At 43.8% G+C, this 23,243-nt stretch overlaps 2 protein-coding genes across 2 annotated transcripts in view; one reads left to right on the forward strand and one right to left on the reverse strand.

Annotated features, from left to right (window-relative positions):
• Positions 1-1,889: 1,889 nt before the first annotated feature.
• F3 (coagulation factor III, tissue factor) lies at positions 1,890-11,897 on the reverse strand. The gene is made up of 6 exons (XM_063106335.1): positions 11,688-11,897; positions 10,475-10,577; positions 7,072-7,271; positions 5,042-5,220; positions 4,320-4,479; positions 1,890-2,793 (listed from the first exon to the last, which is right to left on the reverse strand). The coding sequence occupies exons 1-6, from the start codon at positions 11,785-11,787 to the stop codon at positions 2,657-2,659; spliced, it is 879 nt and encodes a 292-aa protein (XP_062962405.1). The 5' UTR covers positions 11,788-11,897; the 3' UTR covers positions 1,890-2,656.
• A 211-nt stretch (positions 11,898-12,108) lies between these two features.
• Positions 12,109-23,243, forward strand: part of LOC134384209 (uncharacterized) — a 32,901-nt gene continuing 21,766 nt past the window's right edge. Inside the window, exons 1-4 of the mRNA XM_063105794.1 lie at positions 12,109-12,221; positions 12,523-12,806; positions 18,573-18,822; positions 20,100-20,224. Of these exons, the coding sequence (XP_062961864.1) occupies positions 12,770-12,806; positions 18,573-18,822; positions 20,100-20,224 (412 nt within the window). The 5' untranslated portion in view covers positions 12,109-12,221; positions 12,523-12,769. The remainder of the gene's footprint in view (positions 12,222-12,522; positions 12,807-18,572; positions 18,823-20,099; positions 20,225-23,243) is intronic.

Raw genomic sequence — 23,243 nt, forward strand, 5'->3', positions numbered from 1 at the left:
AACTGTGAAGGCTTGGGAGCCTCCACCCCAATTTCAAAGGATGTATGGAAAAGTCTGGGGGCCCAGGAAGAGATCTGTCACAGGGGCAGAGTCACCACATAGAGCCTTCGCTAAAGCAATGTCGAGTGGAAACGTGGGGTCAGAGTTGCAGCAGAGAAACCCCAACAGCACCATGTCTAGTGAAGCTGTGAGAGTGGGACTGCCATGGAGACCCCAGACATGTGGAGCTGCAAGAGTGGAACCCCAGCCTGGGAGAGCTGAAGTGTGGCCTTCAACCAGGTAAACCATAGGAGCAGAGCTGCCCAAGGACTTGGGGATCCAAGCCCCGCACCAGCGTGCACAGGAGGTTGAACATGGAGTCAAGGTACCTGATCCACCAGCTTTGAGATTTAATGCCTGCCCTGCTGGGTGTCAGACTTGTGTGGGACTTGTTCCCCCTTTCTTTTGGCCTATTTCTCCCTTTTGGAATGGGAATATGTACCCTATATTTGTCCCACCATTGTATCTTGGAAGTAGATAACTTGTTTTGCTTTTCACAGGTGGGACTTTCAACTTTGGACTTTTGAATTGAAACAAGTTAAGACTTTGGGGGTGGAATAAATGTATTTGTATGTGAAAAGGACATGAATTTTGGGGTGCCAGGGGTGGAATATAGTAGATTGAATTATGTCCCCCCCCCAAACTCACTGAAGCTTGCATTGTGCCCCCAAGTTTTATGTATTAGAAACTTAGCCCCCACTGTGACTGTTGAGAGGTTGGGAAATCCTATTATGGTGATTGAAAGGTGGAGCCTTGAAGAGTCATCTGAGTCTTTGCTCATTTTAACGCTTGCTCATTGTCTTTGTGGTACCTCTTCCAGGTGGCTGTGCCATCTGGATGTTTTTCCTACATGACAACAGCCCAGCTTTTACAGTGGGAAGCAAAAGCAGGTTGCGGCCCAGTGAGGTGCCAAGAATCTCATTTTCATCTCTAGTTAGAATCCTCTTCCATACAGTTAACAGAACAAGACTGTTCTTCTGAATTTGAATGAAAGACTCACTATTTCTACATTCGAGAGGTAATAAAGTCAACTCAACTCAGTGACTGAGTCCACTGTGCACATCACCCTAAGGGAGCTAAAAACATGAGCTAGACCCAGTCCCTGCTGGCAAAGAGCATTCAGTCTACTTTGCTTTTAATTAACTCGAGACCTCATTCCACTTTTCTCTCCATATCTTATATTGTCCTTTTATCTAATTTTTTTTCAATATAATAATCCAAAGAAATTTTCTTCCTTTTTCTTCTCCAACCTTCATCCATAATTCGAACTAATACCCTTGGGAAGAAATCTCTCACTTTGAGTCTGCTGCAGCTCGTATTATTTTCTCCCTTCCCTGTGAGATCACTTCACTGCCCACTACCATGGGACTAGTGGTGCCTCCCAGTAGGCCCAGTATTGTCAGGCCTGGTCACATGACTTGCTTGGGCCATGGCATGTGAGCAGACATGTCAATGGGCCAGGATGGAGCAAGTTTTCAGAGGTGGCTTAAAGCTTGAAGATGTAGCTATTTCTACCAGTTTTTTGCTTTCTCCTCTGCCCTGATCCAACTAGGGACTTCTCCTTTGGTTTGGGTCCTAGAAAAAGAAGACATTGAGAAGAGCTGCAGCTAGCCTATAGTCACCAAAATATAATATAAAAGAAAAATAAGATATGTTGTTATAAACCACTGAGATTTTTAGGAATATGTATTACTACAACAGCGCTAACTAATACAAAGACCAAATCATAAATAATAAATGGAAGATATATAAATACAATAGTCAAAATTCCCAGTCACCTTTATTTATATGAAAGTATATTAAATAAATAATCTCAATATATACAAACAGAACAATATTACCTATATAAATAGAAAATCCCCATATATAAAACCTTTTAAAAAATTATATAAATATATACAATGTTGACCATAAAAGCTTTAAGTACCTTAAATCATAAATTCTATGTAGTTTGTTTGTATAGTAGTCTTATAAAAATGTAGTTAGTTGTCAAATATTTAATCAATACCACTTAAGTCAGTTAAAGTGCTAAACTGTAATGTGTATTGGGAATATGCCCAAAATTGAAGTCTCCTGCATCTAACAAATTAATATAGAAGTTTGCCAATTGTTTTGAACTTCCAAAAGTACTCACCACCCCCAAACAAAAAACCTAAACACCATACTATGAAAGGACAGATACATGTCAGAAAAGTCCTCCCAACTTCCATTTTACTTTCCTACATCATTTTAAGTTAGCCTCTCAAAAGCTCTCTAAAAGTCCACGCAAGATATTTTAAAGCATTTGTTCATTTGTTTTTGCTCGTATGACCTGGTTTCTTCTTGACTGCAGAATATACACTCTAAAGCATGATATGTGCAAAAGGTGCCACAGTGTTAAAATAAAAATTAAAATTTGGAATTAGTTGTACCATTCATTACATTCCAGTGACTAATGTGGTTGTCAAAACCAGAATGTTGATTGTAAGAGCAGGTCATGGAAAGAACTTTTTGAACCCAAGGGTCTTCATGCTCCAAAATGCTCATTTGTGTTTCCATATATTCTATTGTCCTAAAAGTTCTGGGTTATAGTGCACTATAGCATTTGCAGTAGTGGGCAGCTCCAATGGTGCTTCCTTTATGAAATGTTCAGTGGGGAGCTCTCCTTCCCACTTCCCCTGGCTCTTGCCTTTCTGCACTTGTACAGAGACACAGACAAGATGATGATGAAGATGATAACCACGAACACTACTGCTCCAACAATGAAGAACATTTCTGAAAAATAAAAGGCCCCAAGTCAATGTGGAGAGCTAGAATCCCATTTATCTGCATGCAGAATTGAGGGCATAAGCCCAAATCACACCATCCTGCTTTGGCACATGTAAGATTTCTTTCTTCCACTCTTTCCACCACACTAATACTAGGAAATAATTTGTCAAACCCTAGCTGTTTTAGAGCAAATTGACAATGGCTAAAAGCATTTAATGGGATATTTAATAAACAATAATGTTCAGTCTAGAAAGATACATGTAGCTGGAAGTAAGAACAGCTGTTGGAAACAGTGGCTAAAAATGATGCTGAGTTTAGTGGCAATGATCATAGTAGAAGACAACCTGTAAGTACAAAAGGGGGATCCCAGGTGCCACCAGGATTCAGGTGAAGAAGAGATGATAACTGCTGGTGCAGTAAGACGGCTTCATGGTGGACGCGGCATTTGAATGCCTCTCATAAGACTCATTTCAGCAGAGAGAGAGGAGGCAGGGGGAGCAGAGATTTGGGTGTGCACAAAGGCAGAGGCAGTGAGGTGAGAGCTGGGCTTTAAGACGATGAGCCTGAAGGCTGTGGGTAGGATGGCTCAGAGGCGTGCAGGACCAGAGGGAAAGAGAGCCCTCTCCTCTGTCAATAGCAATAAATAGGAGAGGATAGTTTATTTTAAAGTGCTTTACAATTTTTAAATCTCATCTTAGCAAGGAGCTAGGTCATCATTACTGCCCTCTGATTCTTTTGTTCCCTGAAAGTACTCAGAGCACTTTCCCTGTAAAGTGTGGAGGGAGACACAGGCTTTCAGCCTCATGCACCTGTCTCAACACATCACACTCCTAGTTAGGAACCAGTCTTCACCAGATGCCGTGTGTCTGAGCCCACATGCTGGCATACACATGTGTGACCACATGCACACACATGCACATGGGTATACCAGGCATACTCAATCCCTTCCCTTGATGGCTTAGACTTCACAGTCTCTGTGGCAACAGCCTATAGTGGGTGTTCACAAATGTCCATCAGGTGCTGCTGCAGCTTGTCAAGAAGCCAACCCGCACCCCCTCAGAACTTAAGAATGAAGAATGTCCAGAGAAATTTGTGACTTGATGCTAAATCTTTTTTTTTTTTTTTTTTTTTGTCGTTTTTTCGTGACCGGCACTCAGCCAGTGAGTGCACCAGTCATTCCTATATAGGATCCGAACCCGCGGCGGGAGCGTCGCCACGCTCCCAGCACAGCACTCTACCAAGTGTGCCACGGGCTCGGCCCTAAATCTTAAATATAATTTGTGTACACAGCGCTCGACAGAGAGTTTAGCACCTGGTAGGTGCTCAAGCAAACACTTGCTCATACAATGGAACAACACAGAAACATTTCTAAATGCCTAAAATCTTAAGAGTACCAAAAGTAAAACTAAAAAGCCCAAGTCAGTTTCTCCCCGAATATTTAACAAAAGAAGAATATCCTGGCTCTGAGGGTGGAGCTGGTCCCCTGGAAGGCATCTGTGCCTCCCAAACGATCAACAGGAAGGGCCACTTACCTTTGAATACACCTTTCTCTTGGCTGGTGCATGCAAAGAGGCTTTCTGAACTCTTCTGGTTAGTTTTTCGGGATGGAATCACTGCCTGAACCTTGAAACAGTAGTTGTTTCCTTCATCCACATCAATCAAAAACTCATTAGTGTTTGTCTTGGCTGTTTTCTGTGAAATGATAAAGAGTTTTTAATTCACCTGGGCTCAGAGTAAATTCTTTCCCCTTTATTAAGTCACGGTGGAAGTAAAAATTTAGGCTCTAGGCAAAGCCTACATGGACATATCTGATGTATAAAGGATTAGGAGTGACCTGGCTAATCAGGTGCCCCTGATAACTGCTAAGGTGCTTTTTCCAAGACTGAAAAGATCCTATTTGGGTATGTCCAACCCAAGTTAACCCCTCTGGAAGATATCTGCTGTGAAAGAAAGAAGGAAGGACATATTAATCGTTGAATAGAAAATAAATTTTGTCTCTGGGATCCTCAGTAGAGGAAAAAATGTGAGAGGTGGCAGGACCCTTAGAGAAGATCTAGTCCAGCCCCTTGGCTGAGGAACCTGGGTCTCTGAGGGGGCCCTGCCCAAAGTCACAAGGCAACTCCGAGTCCCCAGCAGGTACCCCTCCCACTCCACAACCTTTGGTCTGCAGTTTTTGAATTGGAGAAGAAGTGGGCTGTAAAATCAAGGATCCACGGTTTAAAACAAGTCATAAAACAAATAAAAAAATTCTCACCTTTCCTGTACTTGAATCTTTCCAATAATAAAGTATATAATTTAAGTCCTTGCCAAAAACATCCCGGAGGCTTAGGAATGTGCCATTCTTTCTTACTAAGGTACGTGCATCTTGTACAGTCACATTCAGTTTTGTTCCAACTTGTTCAAAACTTTGAATCACTGGCTGTCCGAGCTTTGCTGAAACAAAGAAAATGAGCTTGGTTGGAACCAAGGAATACTATACAAAATAAAAATGTGATTTAGTTATCACAGTTAACAATTTAGTCATCTCTCATATAAGACACCTGCACAGAATCAACTCCTTGGTAGTAGCAGGTTTGTGACACTAGAGCTGAATCCTAAGACATTCTACAGCAGTGCTGTCCAGTGGGAATACTACAATGTGAGCCACAGGTGTAATTTTAAATTTCTCTGTAGTCACATTAGAAAAAGTAAAAAGAAACAGGTGAAATTGATTTTAATAATATATTTTATTTAACCGAATATACTAGGATATTATCATTTTAACATGCAGTCAATACAAAAACTTTAAAAGATATTTTACATTTTTCAAAATCCACTGTGTATTCAACACTTATATCATTAGCCATATTTCAAGTGGTCACATATTCATATACATATATGTATTTCAAATAGCTACATATGGTTAGTGGCTACTGTACTGAAGAGTGCAGTTGTGTCAGATTCTGTATTTTAGGTACAATAAGTTAGGGGCTGTGGGAAAGCCCAGGGAATGTCCTTGGTACCTCAAGGAACTGGTTTCAACCACTGGATCTCTCCAATGGCTCAATTATTTCATGTGCTTTGGTTGAATGACAGTAAAACAAATCCCAATCATTTAACACCAATTATATGCAAGTCATAGAGCTAAGTATGTGTGGGTATGTGTGTGCCTACGCAAAATAAACATATAAAATATTTTCTATTTTGCACCAACAAAGGATTTGAAGTTGCTTATAAAAAACTCAAAAACTATGAAAGGAACTCATGAGGATGTATAAGTTGGAGGGAGAATGAATATCAATGATGCTGAGAAGTTACTGGAGGTCAGAAGAGACAACACACGTAAAACCACCAGAGGAGTTTGAAGACAGGGTCTTGCCAACGTGTGCTCTGGGAGGGCAGCCACATTCTCCCGGGGCATGGCTGCCCCCTGTTTTGACCCTCAATGTAGACACTAGAGGAGAAAGCTTGGTTGATTGTCTCTCCAGTCTTCTTCTTCATCATGCCTACCTCGAGATACTGTTCTCTCTCACAGGGCTGTCCGAGGGGTAAATATAGAAACACCAATAACACAACACTCTAATTCCAACCAGCAGGCTTTGAAAGACAGGGTGATTTCACTCTCTGCAATGTGTTACTTGTGTTTATTTAAAACGCCTATCTCAGAACCATAGTTGTGACAAAGAAATTTAAATCAACTTGGCAGGAATTCTCTGCATTCCCTTATTAAATTCTAGGGTCGGCTTACTGGGGCAAAGGCTGGGGAGGAAAGCATTCCACATTTTCAAAACCAGCATGAGGGAGGCAGGCTGAGAGCTGGGTAGCTGCTGGCATGTCATGGGGACTCAAATGATGGCCAACTCATTGAAAAAGATCAGAAAACCTAATTACAAGCTCAGAGGAACCACATGACCATTTGTGAAAAATCCTAAACTGGGATTCCTGGTCTGATGACAGGGCTAACAATGCAGGATATATGATATGGGGAAATGGTGAAGCCCCAGCCTTGGTGGATTTCCTCCCTCCACTCCCACCACCCCCACACATTCAGCTGGTTACTAGTAGGGTCAGGGGACAGACTGTGCAAAAAGTCACTCGATGACACTGTTATCAACTATATTCTGTGAGCCTCCTACCACATCTGGAAAAAGAGAAAAGGGACATGGTACTTAACCAGTTTCTGAGAAAGAAGATGTGTTCATGGATATTTTTTTATCTAATGGTCCCTAAGGCTCACAAGGGCACAAGAATATTTAGAAGTTGATAACAAAAACAATGAAAGGTATTATAAACCAATCTACTTACTCTCCAGGTAAGGTGTAAACTCGGGGGCGTCTTCAAACGGAGGTTCCCCAGCATAACCTGTGGTATTTAAGTTCCTCACGGGGTAGGTAAGGACCCGTGCCAAGTATGTCTGCTTTACGTCCTTCACAATCTCCTCAGTGAGGTCGCACTCTGTGTTTGTTGTGTGGAAGCATTTACCTTTCCAATCTCCTGATTTAGTACTAAGGAAAGGAAGAAAGGAAGAAAAAGAAATGGAACATTATGATTTGCATCCAACAAGAGAGATCACTTTCCATCATCAAAGATTTCAGAATAACAATACAGGTAGTATCTGTCTAACAAAGCCTGAGACTAAAAGGCTAAAAGACAGACCTTTCTTTTTAAAGCATCATTGAAGAAGAAATGACTTAAAGAACTTCTTCTGAAACGAAATTCTAAAACAATCATAGGTTAAGTGTCACTGCAATTGATCCATGTACTTCTGTCCCACGGAAGGTGACAGTGATGCTGCTTTTCTCTTTGGCATTATCAACAGGCACAGTCCGCTCCACCATTCAAGGCCAGGCTCCAATCCCACTTTCTCAGGACCCTGCGGACCCTGCTCAGCACTTCTCTCTCCCTTCCCTGCCCCCCCAGTACCTCCATTCACGCAATAAATACGAACATGGTTTGCTTTGTACCAGGATCCATACTCTCCTGCTCCCCCACTAAGCGGCAGGCTTTGCTGAGTATTAGATGGTTTGCATTTGCAGGTTGAAGTAATACATCATTGGGGGAAAACATGGCATCATATGGATTCAATTATCTAAATCCACACATAGGAGCCATAGATATGCATTTTTAAAAATCTGAACTTAATAACCAGCCTAAAAGGATTTGGGTAAACACATCCTCTGTCCTAAAATTCACAAACTAAGATTGATATTAAAATATTTTGGTTTCTTATATTTCTTTAATTTTCTGTGATAAAAATTGAGTGGCTACTTTGGTCCAGAATGACCAAAACACATTTTTAATATATCATTTCCATGTCAAATGCGAATGAGAACATGGTGATTCCTCTCCCTCACTGTGGCAAACCAGTCGTTCAGATAAAGAGAGAAAGCCTCCTCTGGGCCCTGCAGCTACAAACCATCTGAGAGATACAGTATTTGGTTCCTCCCAGCTCACAAGCAGGGACCACGTGCTCTGTGGCAATATTTAGCACAAGAGCCCATATCACCATAAGCAGTAAAATCACATAAAGGAAAGGAAGGGGCAATTCTGTAGTAAATTCCTCTGAATGCCATTAACAGCATTAACACTTTAAAAGCCTTTAAGGTTCCTCTAGGTATTGCAGAATCCCTGATTTGGAAGTAATAAAAATGTCTTCTAAATTATTTATAGATTCTAATAGAATACAGACCGTCATGAATGTAGTTGCAGGTTGTTTTCTAGAAGCTTTGTAAACTCAGCTTTAGAATTCAGAACATTCCCATGAAATCAGTATAAGAGGTGATGGTTTGGCGCTAAGACTTAAGCCAATAACACTTCCCAACCACCACCAAAAACTGCTTCCAAAGGGGGGAAGATGAAAGGCGAGCTCCCAGTAGGGACATCAGCACAGCAGTGGTGCCCTGTGGCTGGAGCCAGGCTTCAGTTGTGAGGGCAGGGGTGGAGAAGAGGGGCAGCGGGTTAAGATGCTTCCTCTAGGTAAGGAAAGCAGGGAGGGAAGGAGGCCTGCTGCAGAGACGCAGTGGGCAAGGCTTTCCTTCTTCCTCCCAGCTTTGGGGCCTCACATTGGACCGTGGCAGAGCCGCCTGAGGAGGTGGTGGTGTGGGGTCCTCCTTGCTTCCAGAGCCGGCGTGGCATATACCATCACTGCAGTCGTGAATAAATCCCTCACTTCCCAGAGCAGCAGTTTCCTCACCTGTAAAATGATTGCTATGGTCCTCTTAAACCAGGAATCCTGGTTACTCATGGGGAGGGTGGGAGAAGGGTGCAGGTCTCAGGCAGAGGCTGCCGGAGCTGCTCCCAGGCCCTCCAGTACAGGGACATGAGTCTGAGGAGGTGGCCCTTGTCCACAGGAACACCCTGTGTCTGTGTACAATCCCCAAGCTCTAGCCCTGCTCTCTGATATCTGCAGATCAGGGGCCATGCTCATTTAAACAAAGGCAGCCTTATAAAGCACAAGAACTTAGTTAATAGAGGCTTATGTTTAAAAATCAGGTAAATCATAAATGTATTTCTACATATTCCTCAGACATAAGACTGACTATATTTAGGAGGTAAGTATTCCTCCTAGTCTAATTTTCACTATCCAGAAGGTATATCAGGTCTGTATCAGAGAAATTAATTACTAATTCTCAATCAGTGGAATCTGAATTGCAAAATTTGACCATAATTGTAATCATTACCTTGGGTTATGAAATTCCTTTATCTCCTTTTCTCTTTCTATATAGATATGTATATGTGCATGTGTGCACACACAAGTTCTCTTCTCTGTTGGTCTGGCAATAATTGAAAAACAAGAACATTCACCTGGAAGACCTACTCCAAACCTAGGAGTTGCACTGCTAATGCTAGAAAAGGCTTGGCACAAGCTAAGACAAAACAAAAAAAGCAAAAAATCTTTAATTTTTGCCAGTGATACTTTTGTGCCTTTATACGATTGGTGTTAAAATAATTTCCACTGTCCTCTATTTCATAAGATCTCTACTAAACCTCCTAGAACATTTCAGAAACCAAAGACTTGCCAAGAAGAGGGTGAAAAGCATCAAGAAAGACATGGAGCACACCTTGGACATTTAGATTGAATATGCTGAATTACCAGGTCCTGGGGAGAGCTGTCAATCAGAGATGAGGCAGAAAGAGCACAGCAGCTCCCAGAGAGCTGAGGGTGCAGCCAGCAGTGTCTCTGTGTGGCTCAGTGAGTCACGGATTTGGCCTCCTCCGAGACCAGGTATGCCACCAAATTTTGATTCATGAGGTCCAAAGATTAATGAATCAAACACTGCTTAAGGGCAGTGTATACATCGGAACTCCTCCCCACCTCTTCCCTAATGCTTAGGCATTGCTTACAGTCTAGACAGCTGGCAAAGGAAAAAGACATCTGTGCTTTGAGGAGATTAGTTACCATTGATCCAGAAGCACACTATCAGTGCCTGCTCAAGCAGGTTCACCTCTCTACAGCTTATATCCACTTATGGATTTTTCCATCATTCCCCCAAACAATTAAAACATTACATCAGTTTAAGGTCCAGAAATGTTGCAGGCTTGATAGAGCATGACACTGGCCAGTAAATTACCATGAATGCCCTATTCTTTATCATTTGTTGAATAATCTCATCCAGTAATCATCTTTAACGACATTTGTATGCAGCACAGGAAAGTAGAAACATCAAAACCCCCCTTTTTTTCTCTTCTTTTTTTGTACCTAGCTTACCTTATCTGAACAGTGTAGACATGATTGATGGGTTTGGGTTCCCACTCCAAAATTGTCTTGAAATTAGTTGATTTCCAAGTTAAATTATAAGTATCCGTAGTGACTTTAAACAACAGAGAAACAGCTATTATTATGTGCACTTCTCAGCACATGACTTTGTGTTGATGGTACAAATCACCTTCCCACCCACCCATCACCATAAACTTCACATTTTCATTTTCGACAACAAAAGCTTCCCTACTGAACTATCAAGAGATCTTCGATTTTCTTTTAGACTCAGAATTTCCTCATGGAAAATCCACCCTGTAATCCATGGAAACTGGCTAGGATCTTGAAATCCTTGCTTGAAATTATTCATGGGGAAAGCCTTATTAGAACTTGACCTGAAGAACATCCCGGGAGCCGTCAATGCCGCAGAGTGTCCAGGACCCAGCTCTGGAAGTGCACGACTCAGGCTCAACTCACCAGGGACGGACAGCTAGAAAGGGTTTTCAATAAATTACGGAAAAGGAAGATCCCACATGTGTGAGGAGAGTTAGGACTGCCTACAAGTGAAAAAAGCCAAACTTGACTTTTTCCATTTTTATCTGTTTCCATTTTATGTCTCTGTACTGAAACTCCCACAGAGACCAAGGTGGACGCGCGGCCTGTCACACCGTCGGATGCATTAAGAATAGGCATACGGGCATGTACAATGTCGTACCTGCTCCAATCCAAGCAACATTTTGTGACAATATTGCCTCTACCCAAATCTAAAACAGACGACCAAGAAAAGACCAGGACCGCCTTTATTAAGGGAAGATGAGCCTATAAAGAAAGATAATACCCAAACCCTAGCACGCCGACCTGTGCAGATGCGGACCCACGTCCTACCACCTTCAAGGTCGCTACTCATGGGGAAGCTCTTCCCCAAAGTTAGAGCTGGAGCCACAAACGCGCTTGTGCAACGACAATGGACACCTGGAGCAAACGTCTCTAGCAGAAGCTGCAGCCGGGTCTGGGGCGCGAACTACGTCTCCCACAGCTCCCACCTGCACGCCTCAGGGCCCGGGTTCATTCAAACCCGGCTGGGTGAGCGCGGGTGAGCGAGTCCTGCAGCGCGGGGACACCTTGGGGCGCCCTGGGGAACCAAGGCGAGCTCGCCCCAGCCAGGACTGTCCCCTTCTTCCTTCGGGCGGAGCGCACTGGGCTTCCGGTGGCGGGTGCCACTCACCTGTGGCGCCGTCCACCTGGGCGAGGACCCAGCCTAGCAGGAGCGTCCGGGCGACGGTGGTCTCGGGGCGGAGGACCCGGGGCCGGGCAGGGATCGTCATGTCCACAAGCCGGCGGCGAGGTCGGGTGGATTCCGTGAGGCCCCGGAGGCTGGGGAGGTTAGTCTGCAGGCGACCTGGGGTGGCTGGAGGGAGCTGGAGGGGGAGCGGGAGTCCCGAGTCTGGGGGAGCCGGCGCCCGGCTCGCTATAAAGGGCCGCACGGCAGTCGGCGCCTGCACCCGCCCCCGGCGCCACCCCCTCGCGCTTCGCGACTCCCCGCCCCCAGCCGGGGTCACTCGCAGTCGTGGTGGGCGGCCCCGGGCGAATCCACACCCCTGCCCCGCCTCCTCCTCGTAGGAAACTCCGGGACCCCGCAAGGGGTGAGTCACCCGTGAATCAGCCGCGCCGCCGAGCGCCAAGCCGCCCTTCGGCCACAGGCGGGTCCAGGTGCTGCGGGGACCCAGGCGCCCGGCCTCCAGACCCTCGGGCCACCCAGGTCCGACATCCCGACGTGCAGACGGGTTTGCCGCAGGTCCAGGGGAAGAAAGAGGGTGCGCGTTGGAGGGAGTTCTTGAGTTGGAGGAAATGGATTCTTCCCTTCCATTCGGCGAGAAGGCGTTGTCCGGGCGGGTGGGAGCCGCAGCATTTACAATTTAATAGAAAGCACAGGCTCTGGGCTCGCTCGGGCAGCGGGGGGCACTTCCCGGGCGCTGTGTCGCCGTGGGGCTGAGGCTCAAGATCTGCGGCCGGCTGACAGCATGACCCTCTCCCAGTCACGGTTTCCTCTTCTTCCCCAGAGCAAGGACGCCTGGCCCGCCTACCTCACGGGGCCCTTAGCACCAGCCGCCTTGTGCAAAGGTGGGGCAAAGGCAGGTGACGGCCATCGATGTGAACGGCCCACGGCCACAGGTCTGAAGCTCAGTTGGCCCAGGCACCACCGCGTCCACCTCGGGACAGGGACTGAGGAAGAGTAGCCTCAAATCTGGCAGTTTGCCTCTGGGAGATTTCCAGCCTGACATCTGCAGCCCTGTGGTTCCAGGAAGGATGGTTCTCACACTAAAGAAGACGTCTGTGGGATTGAGTGAGTTCCACCCAAGTGCAGGGAAGCCAAAAATGAAACTGGAAAATGTGATCAGACTTTTGTGCCCCTACTATTAAGCTTTGGTTTTTCTGCATTGCTTTGTGACTTCCCCTTCTGGGCTTTGCTGTAAAGTTGACAGGCATGAGAATGTTAACTGTTATCCTATGGAGGGGCACTGTGCACCTGCCTACCGTCCTGTCAAAGTATCTCTCATCATTCGTTTATTGTTACTCTGGCCTTGTCTACAAGGTGAGACTGGAGAGTTTTCAGGGGAGAGTGGAGTCTGTTTTCTCTCTCCTTCTCTCCCACTTTTTTTCTAGGGAAGTCAGCCCTGCATTTTAGTGCATGCTCGATACACATTTCCATATAGCCTGCTGAGCCATAGCATTATACTCATTTTAAAAGAAATCTTTTCAAAATTTTTATTCTCCCTTTGCCTGAACTGAAATAGCACATCGAGGTTTAGCGCTTGTAGTCCTTCTTTCCTAGAAGCTGAAAGTCGCCCTTGCTGGTTTCCTCTTTGAGTTCTCTTCCAGTTCTAAAACTTGCACCAAGTTTATATTTGCAAAACCAAGCCATGCAGTTCTCCCTTTTGCCTGTCTGGCTTGAGTCATTTTCCCTAACAGATCTTCAGCCCCACCTGGGATGTGATTCTTTGTTCTTTGGGGTTGAAGTTAGCTAAAGAGAAATTGTTACACTTTAGTCAAGTGTGTTACAAGACCCAAGATACAGTAACTCTGTTGCTGCCTCTGCAGAGTAATTAATTCCATTTGGAGTTACCGACTGTCCTGAAATCACATAGGACTTTAAGCAATGTCAAGATCAGCCATTTGATAAGAAAAATATGTTTAGATTCTGTCACAAAAGATGCCTTAAAGGTTGATAAATTAGACGAATATTTATTTTGCATAACCACTAAAATTATCAGGGAGGGAAGAGAGGAATTTTTTAGGTGTTTGCAGAGGTTTTTAAATAAATATGGAATGACATCCTTCAAGATTTGAAAAATGCTAAAATCATTATTATTTTCAAAAAGAGGAGGAAGAAAACTAGCCATAGCAAATAGTATTTCATAGCAAAGATTTTTCCCTGGCTGACTGAATTGTGTCCAGATGATTTCTAGATCGACTGCTGTTTGGCACTATTAAAAGTACATTTCTAAAATTTCTCTGTTGATATTTACTGCACAGGAACAAATAGATTGCTAAAATTATCCCTAATGTTACACAATTTTACCAAAGTCCCTTCTTATATGATACATCTTGGAGACTCTGAGGAGTTTGAAAAGTTACTAAGGTATAATGATAATCATGCTGACCTGACCAATACCTTTCTGATTAGATCTTAGCAAGTCAGGGTTGGAGAGGACCTCACAGACACCCTTTTACAGATGAGGATCCTGTGGCCAGCTGGCCTGAGTGAACCAGCCTACCTAACCACTCAATGTAGATCTGGTCTTCTGACACTATGGGCTTTTCTTCCATGACCACTGCATACAAGTAAGATTGGACCATAAACCCATTAAATGAGTGATGAATAACCCATTAATGAGTGATAACTCATTACCCATTAAATGAGTGATAACTATCCAGAGGCACTTGACAATGTCTGCAGTTGGTGTAGAAAACACTTCCAGTTTGGGGAACTCATTGTTCATAGACAGAAATATTCTGATGTTTATTCCTGGAAATGCATGCATAGAGAAACATACAAGGGTCTGAGTTCCCTTTGCATAATCAATGATGAAATGTGGTTGATGAGGAGTCTAAAAATGACTGGGGCAATGTTTCAGCCCTTCCTCTATACTTTTGCTGCCAATTTCACCAACTCAATTTCACTGAGTATTTCACTTGATTTCAATTATGCATTTACTTGCCAGTCTTCCCCATTAGGGCTCCTTGGGGGAATAGGGACCGGGTTTTTTCTTTACATCTCTCAACCCACCTCACAATTACTAGCACATAGTAGGCACTTAATACATTTTGAATCAAAGAATACTTTATGGAACCATGTGTGCTGCCAAATATTTTCATTGTCATTCAAGAGATGAAATCTGTCGCTTGCATATAAAGGCTTAATGACTTTTTTTTTTTTTTTTTTCAAAAGATGACCGGTAAGGGGATCTCAACCCTTGGCTTGGTGTTGTCAGCACCACGCTCAGCCAGTGAGCCAACCGGCCATCCCTGTATAGGATGCGAACCCGTGGCCTTGGTGTTATCAGCACCGCACTCTCCCGAGTGAGCCACAGGCCGGCCCAAGGCTTAATGACTTTTAAAGAATAAATTCCTCAAAATGTCTATCTCCCCAGGAAAGGGATAGGTTAAGATTTATGATAGGTAAAATTAAGAGTAATTAAACAAAAAGAAGCTATTATATGTATCTGAAATGGTAAAACGAGCAATGAAACCATTTTATCCAAAATTCACATAAAGGTAAAGTATGCAAAAAGGCCAGAGGGAATTAGGAGTTTGTGGAAACACAGAGTTCTGTGGGGGGATGGGGGGTGGGGAAAGTGACTCAGCAGAACCTAAGAAACATCTGGCAGGGTATAGTTAGTCATGGAAAACTTGGGAGTCATGATTTTTTTTGCATTTTGTGAAAATAATTATGTACTAGTCTGACAGTTTACATTTAGAACAAAATTAAAGAGCTGAAAACCAATATGATATTTTTTATTAATTTAGTACTTATATGACTTACACATTTTATATATGGTATCATTTTATGTAAGCAACCCTTAATTCCTCATTTCTGTAACTCTGTGTACCTGACAAATACACTAAATTTGATGAACAGAAATCTATTCATTTAACAGATACTCAAATGTCTACCTGATGCTGGGTTCTCTGCTACACTATGGATGTACAGAGTAAAACAAAGAAATCCCTTTCCTATTAAACATATCATCATTTCTACTTGTGTCCAAATTTTCATGGTTTGAATGATTTTCTGTCAACACTTGGACTGGATATAAAACAATCTTAACAATGTTGTTTATTAGTGAATTTTGTTAAGTGCTGCCCCCCGCCAAGATTTAGGTGTGTCATGGTCAGTCCATCAAACAGGTATCTTTAACTCAGAAAATTACCTATGGGTTGGAAGTACGTGTACATTATGAGTTTGAGTGTATTGATGAACTCTCAAAGTTTTGCATCTGGAAAATAATGTATGAAGCCCAAAATAGAAAGACAGCTCTTCAAACGCACAAGTCTAGCAGAAAAGATAATCAGTTCATCAGGTGAAGATTAAATAGCAAAATAACCAGTTTTAAGAGCATGTGTGCAGGCTTCATTGTTATTTATATATTTATTTTTTGACATTTTATAAAATAGCCTAGTTTACAGGTGCTCCAAATTTTAGGCCTGTGACCTCTCCAATCACTTGCCGCCTTTGCTGGGTGATGCTGCATCCCATTACATTAATTCCTCTTTCAAGTACAACTCTCAAGCCAGGAAGTAAATCTCTAATAAGTGAAGTTATTTGCACACTGGAAACATGCTTATAATATTTGACTAGTTGTAATTGTCACCCTAAATCATTACCCTTTAAGTTACCACGTTGTAGCAACTCACAGTCTAAATCAACTACAAACCATTCCCTGTTGTAAGGGGAATAACAGCATGCTACAGACTGAACGTGTGTCCCTCCTCTCCCCTACAAATTCATATGTTGAGATCCTAACCTCCAATGTGATGGTATATGGAGATGGGGCCGTAGGTAGGTGTTAGGTCGAGGGTGGAGCCCTCATGAATGGGATTAGTGCCCTTGTGAAAGAGGCTCCAGAGAGCTCCCTCTCCCCTTCTGCCATGTAAGGGTACAAAGAGAAGACAGTTGTCTGTGAACCAGAAAGCTGAACCAGGAAGCAGGTCCTCACCAGACACCCACTTAATCTTGGATTTTCAGCCTCCAGAACTGTGAGAAATAAATTTCTATTGTTTTTAAGCTACCCAATCTATGGTGTTTTTTTTTTTATAGCAGCCTGAACAGACTGAGATACAGGACATACAATGGTGCTTCAAAAAGTTTGTGGAAAAGTGAATTAAAAGATAGTATGAATCTTTCTATGAACTTTTAAAAGTACCCTTGTATACTATGGAGGATGTTTGTGGTGCCATGACAGTGACAGGCTTTTCAGAATTTGGTAAACTTTATAGACAGCTTTTAAAATGACCAAATTGAAAGGACTGGTCTTAAGGCTGGACCTTAATTTTAAGAATAGTTGTTTGTTTTGTATCTCCGATCATTATGGATTTATAAACCAAGATCCTGCCTTATACAGGTTCATAAGTATTTATTGAGGGATTACTACATGCAGGGCAATGTAGCAGGGACTATTGTGCAAGTGCCTTTTGTAACGTATCTTGCAGGCTAGCCAGGGAGAGGAGACAAATACAGAAGCCACTGCAGGGGAAGGCAGTACAAGTGAAGTAGGATATGTGGCCAGGTCTCTTGCTAGTAGATTGAGAGCTCTGTGCTGGCAGAAACTGCTTTATCTTTAGCAGCATCCACAGTGCCTGGCACATAGGAGGTCCTGCATATCCACAAAGCTCTGTTTAAAGATATAAAAGGTGTTCAAGACCTCCGAGGAGAGAGCTCACTTCTCACTAGGGTAATGAGAGATGGTTCCTTTGAGGAAACCAGTTTTTGAGCGATGTCTTAGTCTGTTTGAGCTGCTATAACAAAATACCTTAAACTGGGTAATTTACAAATAATAGAAATATCGGTTCTGGAGGCTGAGAAGTCCAAGATCAAGGCACTGACAGATTCTGTGTGTGGCGAGGGCTCCCTCTCCGCTTCACAGATGGTGCCTTGGTGCAAAGTCCTCACATGGTGAAGAGGGAAGGCAGCTAGCTCCCTTCAACCTCTTTTATGAAAGTACAAATCCCACTCACGAGGGCAGAGACCTCATCACTTAATTACTTTCTGAAAGGCCTCACCTCTTAATGCTATCACATTGGGAACCCATAGCAAGTGGACCACAGAGGAACGGCACCAGAAGGGGAAGAGTCCATGTGAGCAGAGAGAGCAGGTATTGAATTGGCTTATAGAGAGGGGTCTTGTAGGTGAGACATGTGGCATGAGGCTGGAGAGGCAGCTTTGTGGGCCCCACTACTGAGTCTAGACTGGAGTCAGCAGAGAGCATCTTAAGGGGCTTGCTCTTCTAGTTATGATACATCCAATAAATTGAGTCAGGGGACACAGCGAGAAGCTAAGCCCCTAACCTGCACAGTGGATGAGGAACAGAACGGGAGGGACAGCTGTAGGAAACAGTATGGAGGAAGAAGCAGTGGAACTTAGTGACTGATCGTGACTGATTGGGGCAGGAAGGAGAGAGAGGAGGAAGGTCTGGGGAAGAGAAAGGCAGCACCGGAGGTCAAGACAGAGCCTGGACGAGAAGGTGAGCAGCTTAGAAAATGATGAGTTTTAGACATGTGGAAGTTGAGGGGCCCGTGGGACCTCCGGGAAAAATGTCCAGCACAGAGAGTTAGAAATGGGGTACCAGGGCTTGGGAAAGAATTGAGGCTGGAGGTAGAATGTGGGAGTCTTTTGCCTGGAGGTTTGGTCAAAGACATAAAACTGGATGTCTCCAAAGGAGGATTGTTGTAGTGACAACAATCTGATTAGCAAGTGGCAGAAAGCTGCTCAGACTGGCTGAGATTAAAGGGGAGTAAGTAAGGGAGTATGAGTCTGGGAAGCTCACAGCACCGACGGAAAGGCTGCATCTTTCTCCCATCTCTTTTCCAGCTGGTCTCATTTTTCCTGCAGGTGGACTCCACATAGCAGAGCCTGGATGCTGCCAACAGCCCCCAGATTCTCATCCTCTTGGCTTCCTCACACCAGTGTCCAGCCATCAGTGCCAGGGAAGGAGTCCAGTTGTCACTGCCTGGGGCACATGCCCACTCCTTGAGCCAATCCTCTTGTCAGGGCAACACCAGGCCTGGGTCACCTGTCCACTCCTGGGGTGGGTCTGCTACTGGAGGAAGCAGTTTGGTAAAGTAGTGGGCAGAGAGAAAGAGTAAGTACCTCTGGGCTGAGCACTGAGGCTGGGAAGTCTGTGTTATGTTGCTGGAGGAGGAAGATTACCCAGGGAAACAAAGGAGGGATGTCCATAGAGATGGGGGAGGACAGGATGGGACTGTAATACTGAAGGAAGAGAGGTCTAATAAGAAAGAGGTCATGGCAGCTAAGAGTGAGCAGAAAACCACTTATATAAGTAATTTTATTGGGTACTAGAAGACCTGACTGTTAAAAATAACTCACTACCAATTTTGTCAAGTTTTTCACTTCTTTGGGTTAAAGAAAGAAAGCCCTCTATGGCTGAATAGGGGAGAGACACATTAGGTTTTATCTGTCATTCTGATCAATTCAACAAACATTTTTTGATTCTCTACTCTATGTGCTAGGCATAATGTTAGATCCTGGTGACACAAAATGAAGACGTATTCTTGTTCTGAAGATTACGGGATAAAGGACAACAACATGAGACATGCAATACAGCACAATAGGTGCTGTAGTCATTCATTCTGAACATTTATTTAGCATTTACTATTTGTCTGACTGGTGCTGGGCATGTGGGGCTACAAGACACAGCCTTCCCCCTGGTCAGGGGCCAGAACCCCACACTGATCCTCTTATCACATTCATCACTCTGTATTGAGATTACTTAAGATATCAGTCTCTTCTGCTCTAGTCAAGCATCATATAGGCAGGAATGTGTCTGCCTTATTGCTCCACTGAAGTAAACAGATGATAACCGAGACATAGCCCTGACATGGTTATGACAGGTTGTCACGGTTATGGTTATGCCATGATCTTTCCGAGAAGCCAGCAAATCTGCAAAATGACTTTGTCTCCTCTTTTATTTCTTCTTAGCTGATGTCATGACACCAGTGAAAAAGCAAATGATTATTTGGAAACAGTCAGTGACTCTCAGTACCAATGAATTTTTATTATTTGCTACCAGTGAAAATGGCCAGAAAACACTATTCTAGCATCCTCTAGGTATTAATTTATTTAATTTTTATGATAACTCTGTGAGAAGTAGATAGAACTTTATATTTTATGGATGGGTTAAGTGAGTCCAGAGAGGTTAAGTGAGTTGCCCAAAGTCACACAGCTGTGAAGTGGCTGAGCTGGGATTTGAACACAGGCAGAGGAGCTCCAGGGTGCACCTCTATAACCACCATGCTATGTTGTTTCTTTTCAATGATGGCAGTAAACCATGCACATGTGCCATGAAAGCTCAACAAAAACCACTGTGTAAATTCAAGTCTCTTTTTTCTTTTTCCCCAGTGTTTCCTGCCTTGTGAAGCTGACCCTCTCTGAAATTCCTGGCTTCAAAATATGGGGAATTTCCAAAAGAAAGTCAAGCCAAAACCTGGCCTTGGTTAATAATAAAGGACTCTTTCTTTTGCTTTGTTTCCAACTCATTTTGTCCCTAACATTTTTCCATATCCAGACTGCTTTCCTACCTAGAACAGAAAAACAACAACAACAACAACAAAAAACCCAAAATGATAAGCTATACCTGAAAATGGCTTATTTTACCTGACAACATGAAATAAATGCTCCTTAGCATTTTCTGTTACATATTAATAAATATGGATTATTATTACAATTAATAAACTAGAATTTGAGTTAGGAAGGCCCTTTCTGTCCTATTTCTTGCTGATGGCATAACTGAGCTGATGAGTTCATTTAATCCATCATCACCTCCCCACTTATCTACCAAGCCATTCCACAGCCCTTTTCTCACTTATAAATTCATGTCCTATTTATCATCATGATTCAAATGTCCAGGCTCAAGATGGAACTTGTCATGGAGTCACTTATTTTTCCGCTGGTCTATTAATATGATGATTTCTCATTACTTGAGTGCCCAGTAGGGAGCCTCTTGCAGACGAGCTCCCTCCTGTGGGATGCAGGACATCTCCACCACTGACCTGACTGCTCCGTGGCCAGTCACTTCCCCAAACTAAACCTAGTTGCCTGCTGCCAACCTCAGAACCTGCCTCTGGGAACAGATTTGGTAGCACCAGTGCCTGCTTGTCTGGGCCTGGCTTAGTTGAATAGTTCCTACTTTTGTGTCCTTCCTATGTGGTCATTTCCATATCACATTTAAAGGAGCCTAGAAAAATGTTGCCCCTGTCTGCAGAACCCATGACTGAGGCTGATCCTAGGAAAAAATCGCCCTGTGCCCTTTTCCTCCCTCCCATCAGAAACTTTTTTTATCATTTGGTAATCAGGTTCCAATAACCGTTAAGAGCAGCCACAAGAGAAAAAACCCACGGGGGCAATGGTAATTAAGTGAGACAGGGTGTGTGTATGTTAGGGAGTTGTGGGGGAAGATGGAGAAGATTTTATTTTTATAATGGGGAGGAGTTTGGGGTGGATTGTATAGACGTGAACCATAAGTACCTACCAGGTGCCTCTGAATACCCCAAGAGAGGTAAAGAACTTTGTACGCAGACCTGAGAAAGTCATTTTGCCTCTGTCTTCTTAGGGCAGAAAGGTCATGTTATAACTGCAGATATTACCCTAATTATACCAGGCAATACCAATAGATTGTGAGTCCCAGCTGCTTTTTAGCCTGGGGGGGGGGGGGCTAGGAATGGTTTATCACAACCTCACACAGTGATGAGTCACAACAACCACAGGTGTGTAAAAGGTGCCATCTCTCTGGTTCTTTCTCACAGAGAATTCTACCCACTTTCAATCACCCGAGAGAACTGCTTCCTTCAGTGCAGTCTCTGCTCTGGCCGCTACACTCTCTCCTGATGATATCTCGAGCCTCTCCCTGGAACTCCACTCCATCTCTGGCCCTGCTTTTATCTCTGCTCTTTGGTATGCTGTCTCAACGTGTCTCCGAGAAAATCTGGTGCCGGGATCTCTGACCCAGGCCTTTTCTGTTGCTAAAGAAGTGTGTGTGCTGGCTCCTTGCTTCTTTCTGTGCCTGTGGCCTGTTGGGGAGGGCACTAAATATTCTCCAGTCAGCATTTCAAAGAGAAGATTAGGAGCAAGTTAAGCCTTTAGTTCGAATGGTTCAGTTAATCTGGGAGCAAGGCATGCTGAGTTTTGAGGCCATGTGAAACAGCCAAAGTCTGAAAATCAAACGGGGGCGTGGAAAAGTGGCACACACTCCTTTCACAAAGGGACAATTTGTGTGTGTTCATGTGCCTGTGCGTGTGCACACCCACACACATGTGTAGCCATTTGATTTCCCAGGGTTTTAGTTTCTCTATCTGTAAAAAGGGGACAATGGACCAGTGGTCCCAATCTCACATTCTATGCTTTGCTACTTAAGGACTTGGACATTTGGGCCGGATCTTATTTTCATGGCTGATCTATGTCAGTTGTATTGAATAGTTACTATTTCCAAATTCATTTTAAAGTTTTTTGTGTGTGTGTGTATGTGTGTGTGACCGGTAAGGGGATTGCAACCCTTGGCTTGGTGTCGTCACTCGCACCATGCTCAGCCAGTGAGCGCACCGGCCATTCCTATATAGGAACCGAACCCGCGGCGGGAGCGCCGCTGCGCACCCAAGCACGCCGCACTCTCCCGAGTGCGCCACAGGGCCGGCCCTATTTTAAAGTTTTTAATTGATGTTTATCTTCTAATGATTATAGTTCATCGTTTCTGTGAACATACTTTCTAAACTGACTTGGTTCAATGCATCCAATGTTTCCAGATATAAACTTGTTGTGAAAGTTGACACCAAATTCAGACTCATCATTTCTTTTCACTGGAATTAACTCAGATATTAGGGGCCATTTGCTTGTGGGTCTTTATTTGACTTCAGCATTGACATGGGCACTCATTTATTGTTGCAGTCGTAGCGCTGTCCAGCATTACTGACACTCAGCTGCGCAGTCGCACAGTGAACGCTCAGCTCTCAGGGCAAGATGGCCTAACCAGGCATGCAGGCAGGGCACATCACATTTGGTGATGCCTGTTGGGGAAGGCCAGGTGGAAGCAGGTTGCCTGACAGGCTCTGCACTAGCTCGTCAGTGTTCTTCATTTTCCATTTTCAGCAGGGATGTGTGTTCTGGGAAGGGCTTTGAGGAGAGAACTTAAGAGGGATAGGACAGAGAATGAGACACAAAGCAATTTTCTGTGATTCTCCTATAGCCTATAACATCCTCCCAGGAAAACTCACTGGATTCTCCCTTCAATCAACAGCTCCTGAACTCTCAATTCTTCAAAGCTTTTTTGATGATAAAGGACAAGTAATGTGGTTTTTCCCCAGCACCCACCTCCTAATGCTCCCACCTTTGCTAAGCACCTGTCTGAATGAGTAGGTTTCCCTTTGCCTGAATACTTCACGTATGTTTTACCAGCATTGATGAACATTCCGTCTAGGTTATTATTGTCACTCACTAATAACATCCTACATATTTTGAATTCTTGCCATGCACTGGGATGATCTCATGAAAACT

The sequence above is a fragment of the Cynocephalus volans genome, chromosome 8, assembly GCF_027409185.1.
Source record: "Cynocephalus volans isolate mCynVol1 chromosome 8, mCynVol1.pri, whole genome shotgun sequence".
In the NCBI taxonomy this organism is placed as follows: domain Eukaryota; kingdom Metazoa; phylum Chordata; class Mammalia; order Dermoptera; family Cynocephalidae; genus Cynocephalus; species Cynocephalus volans.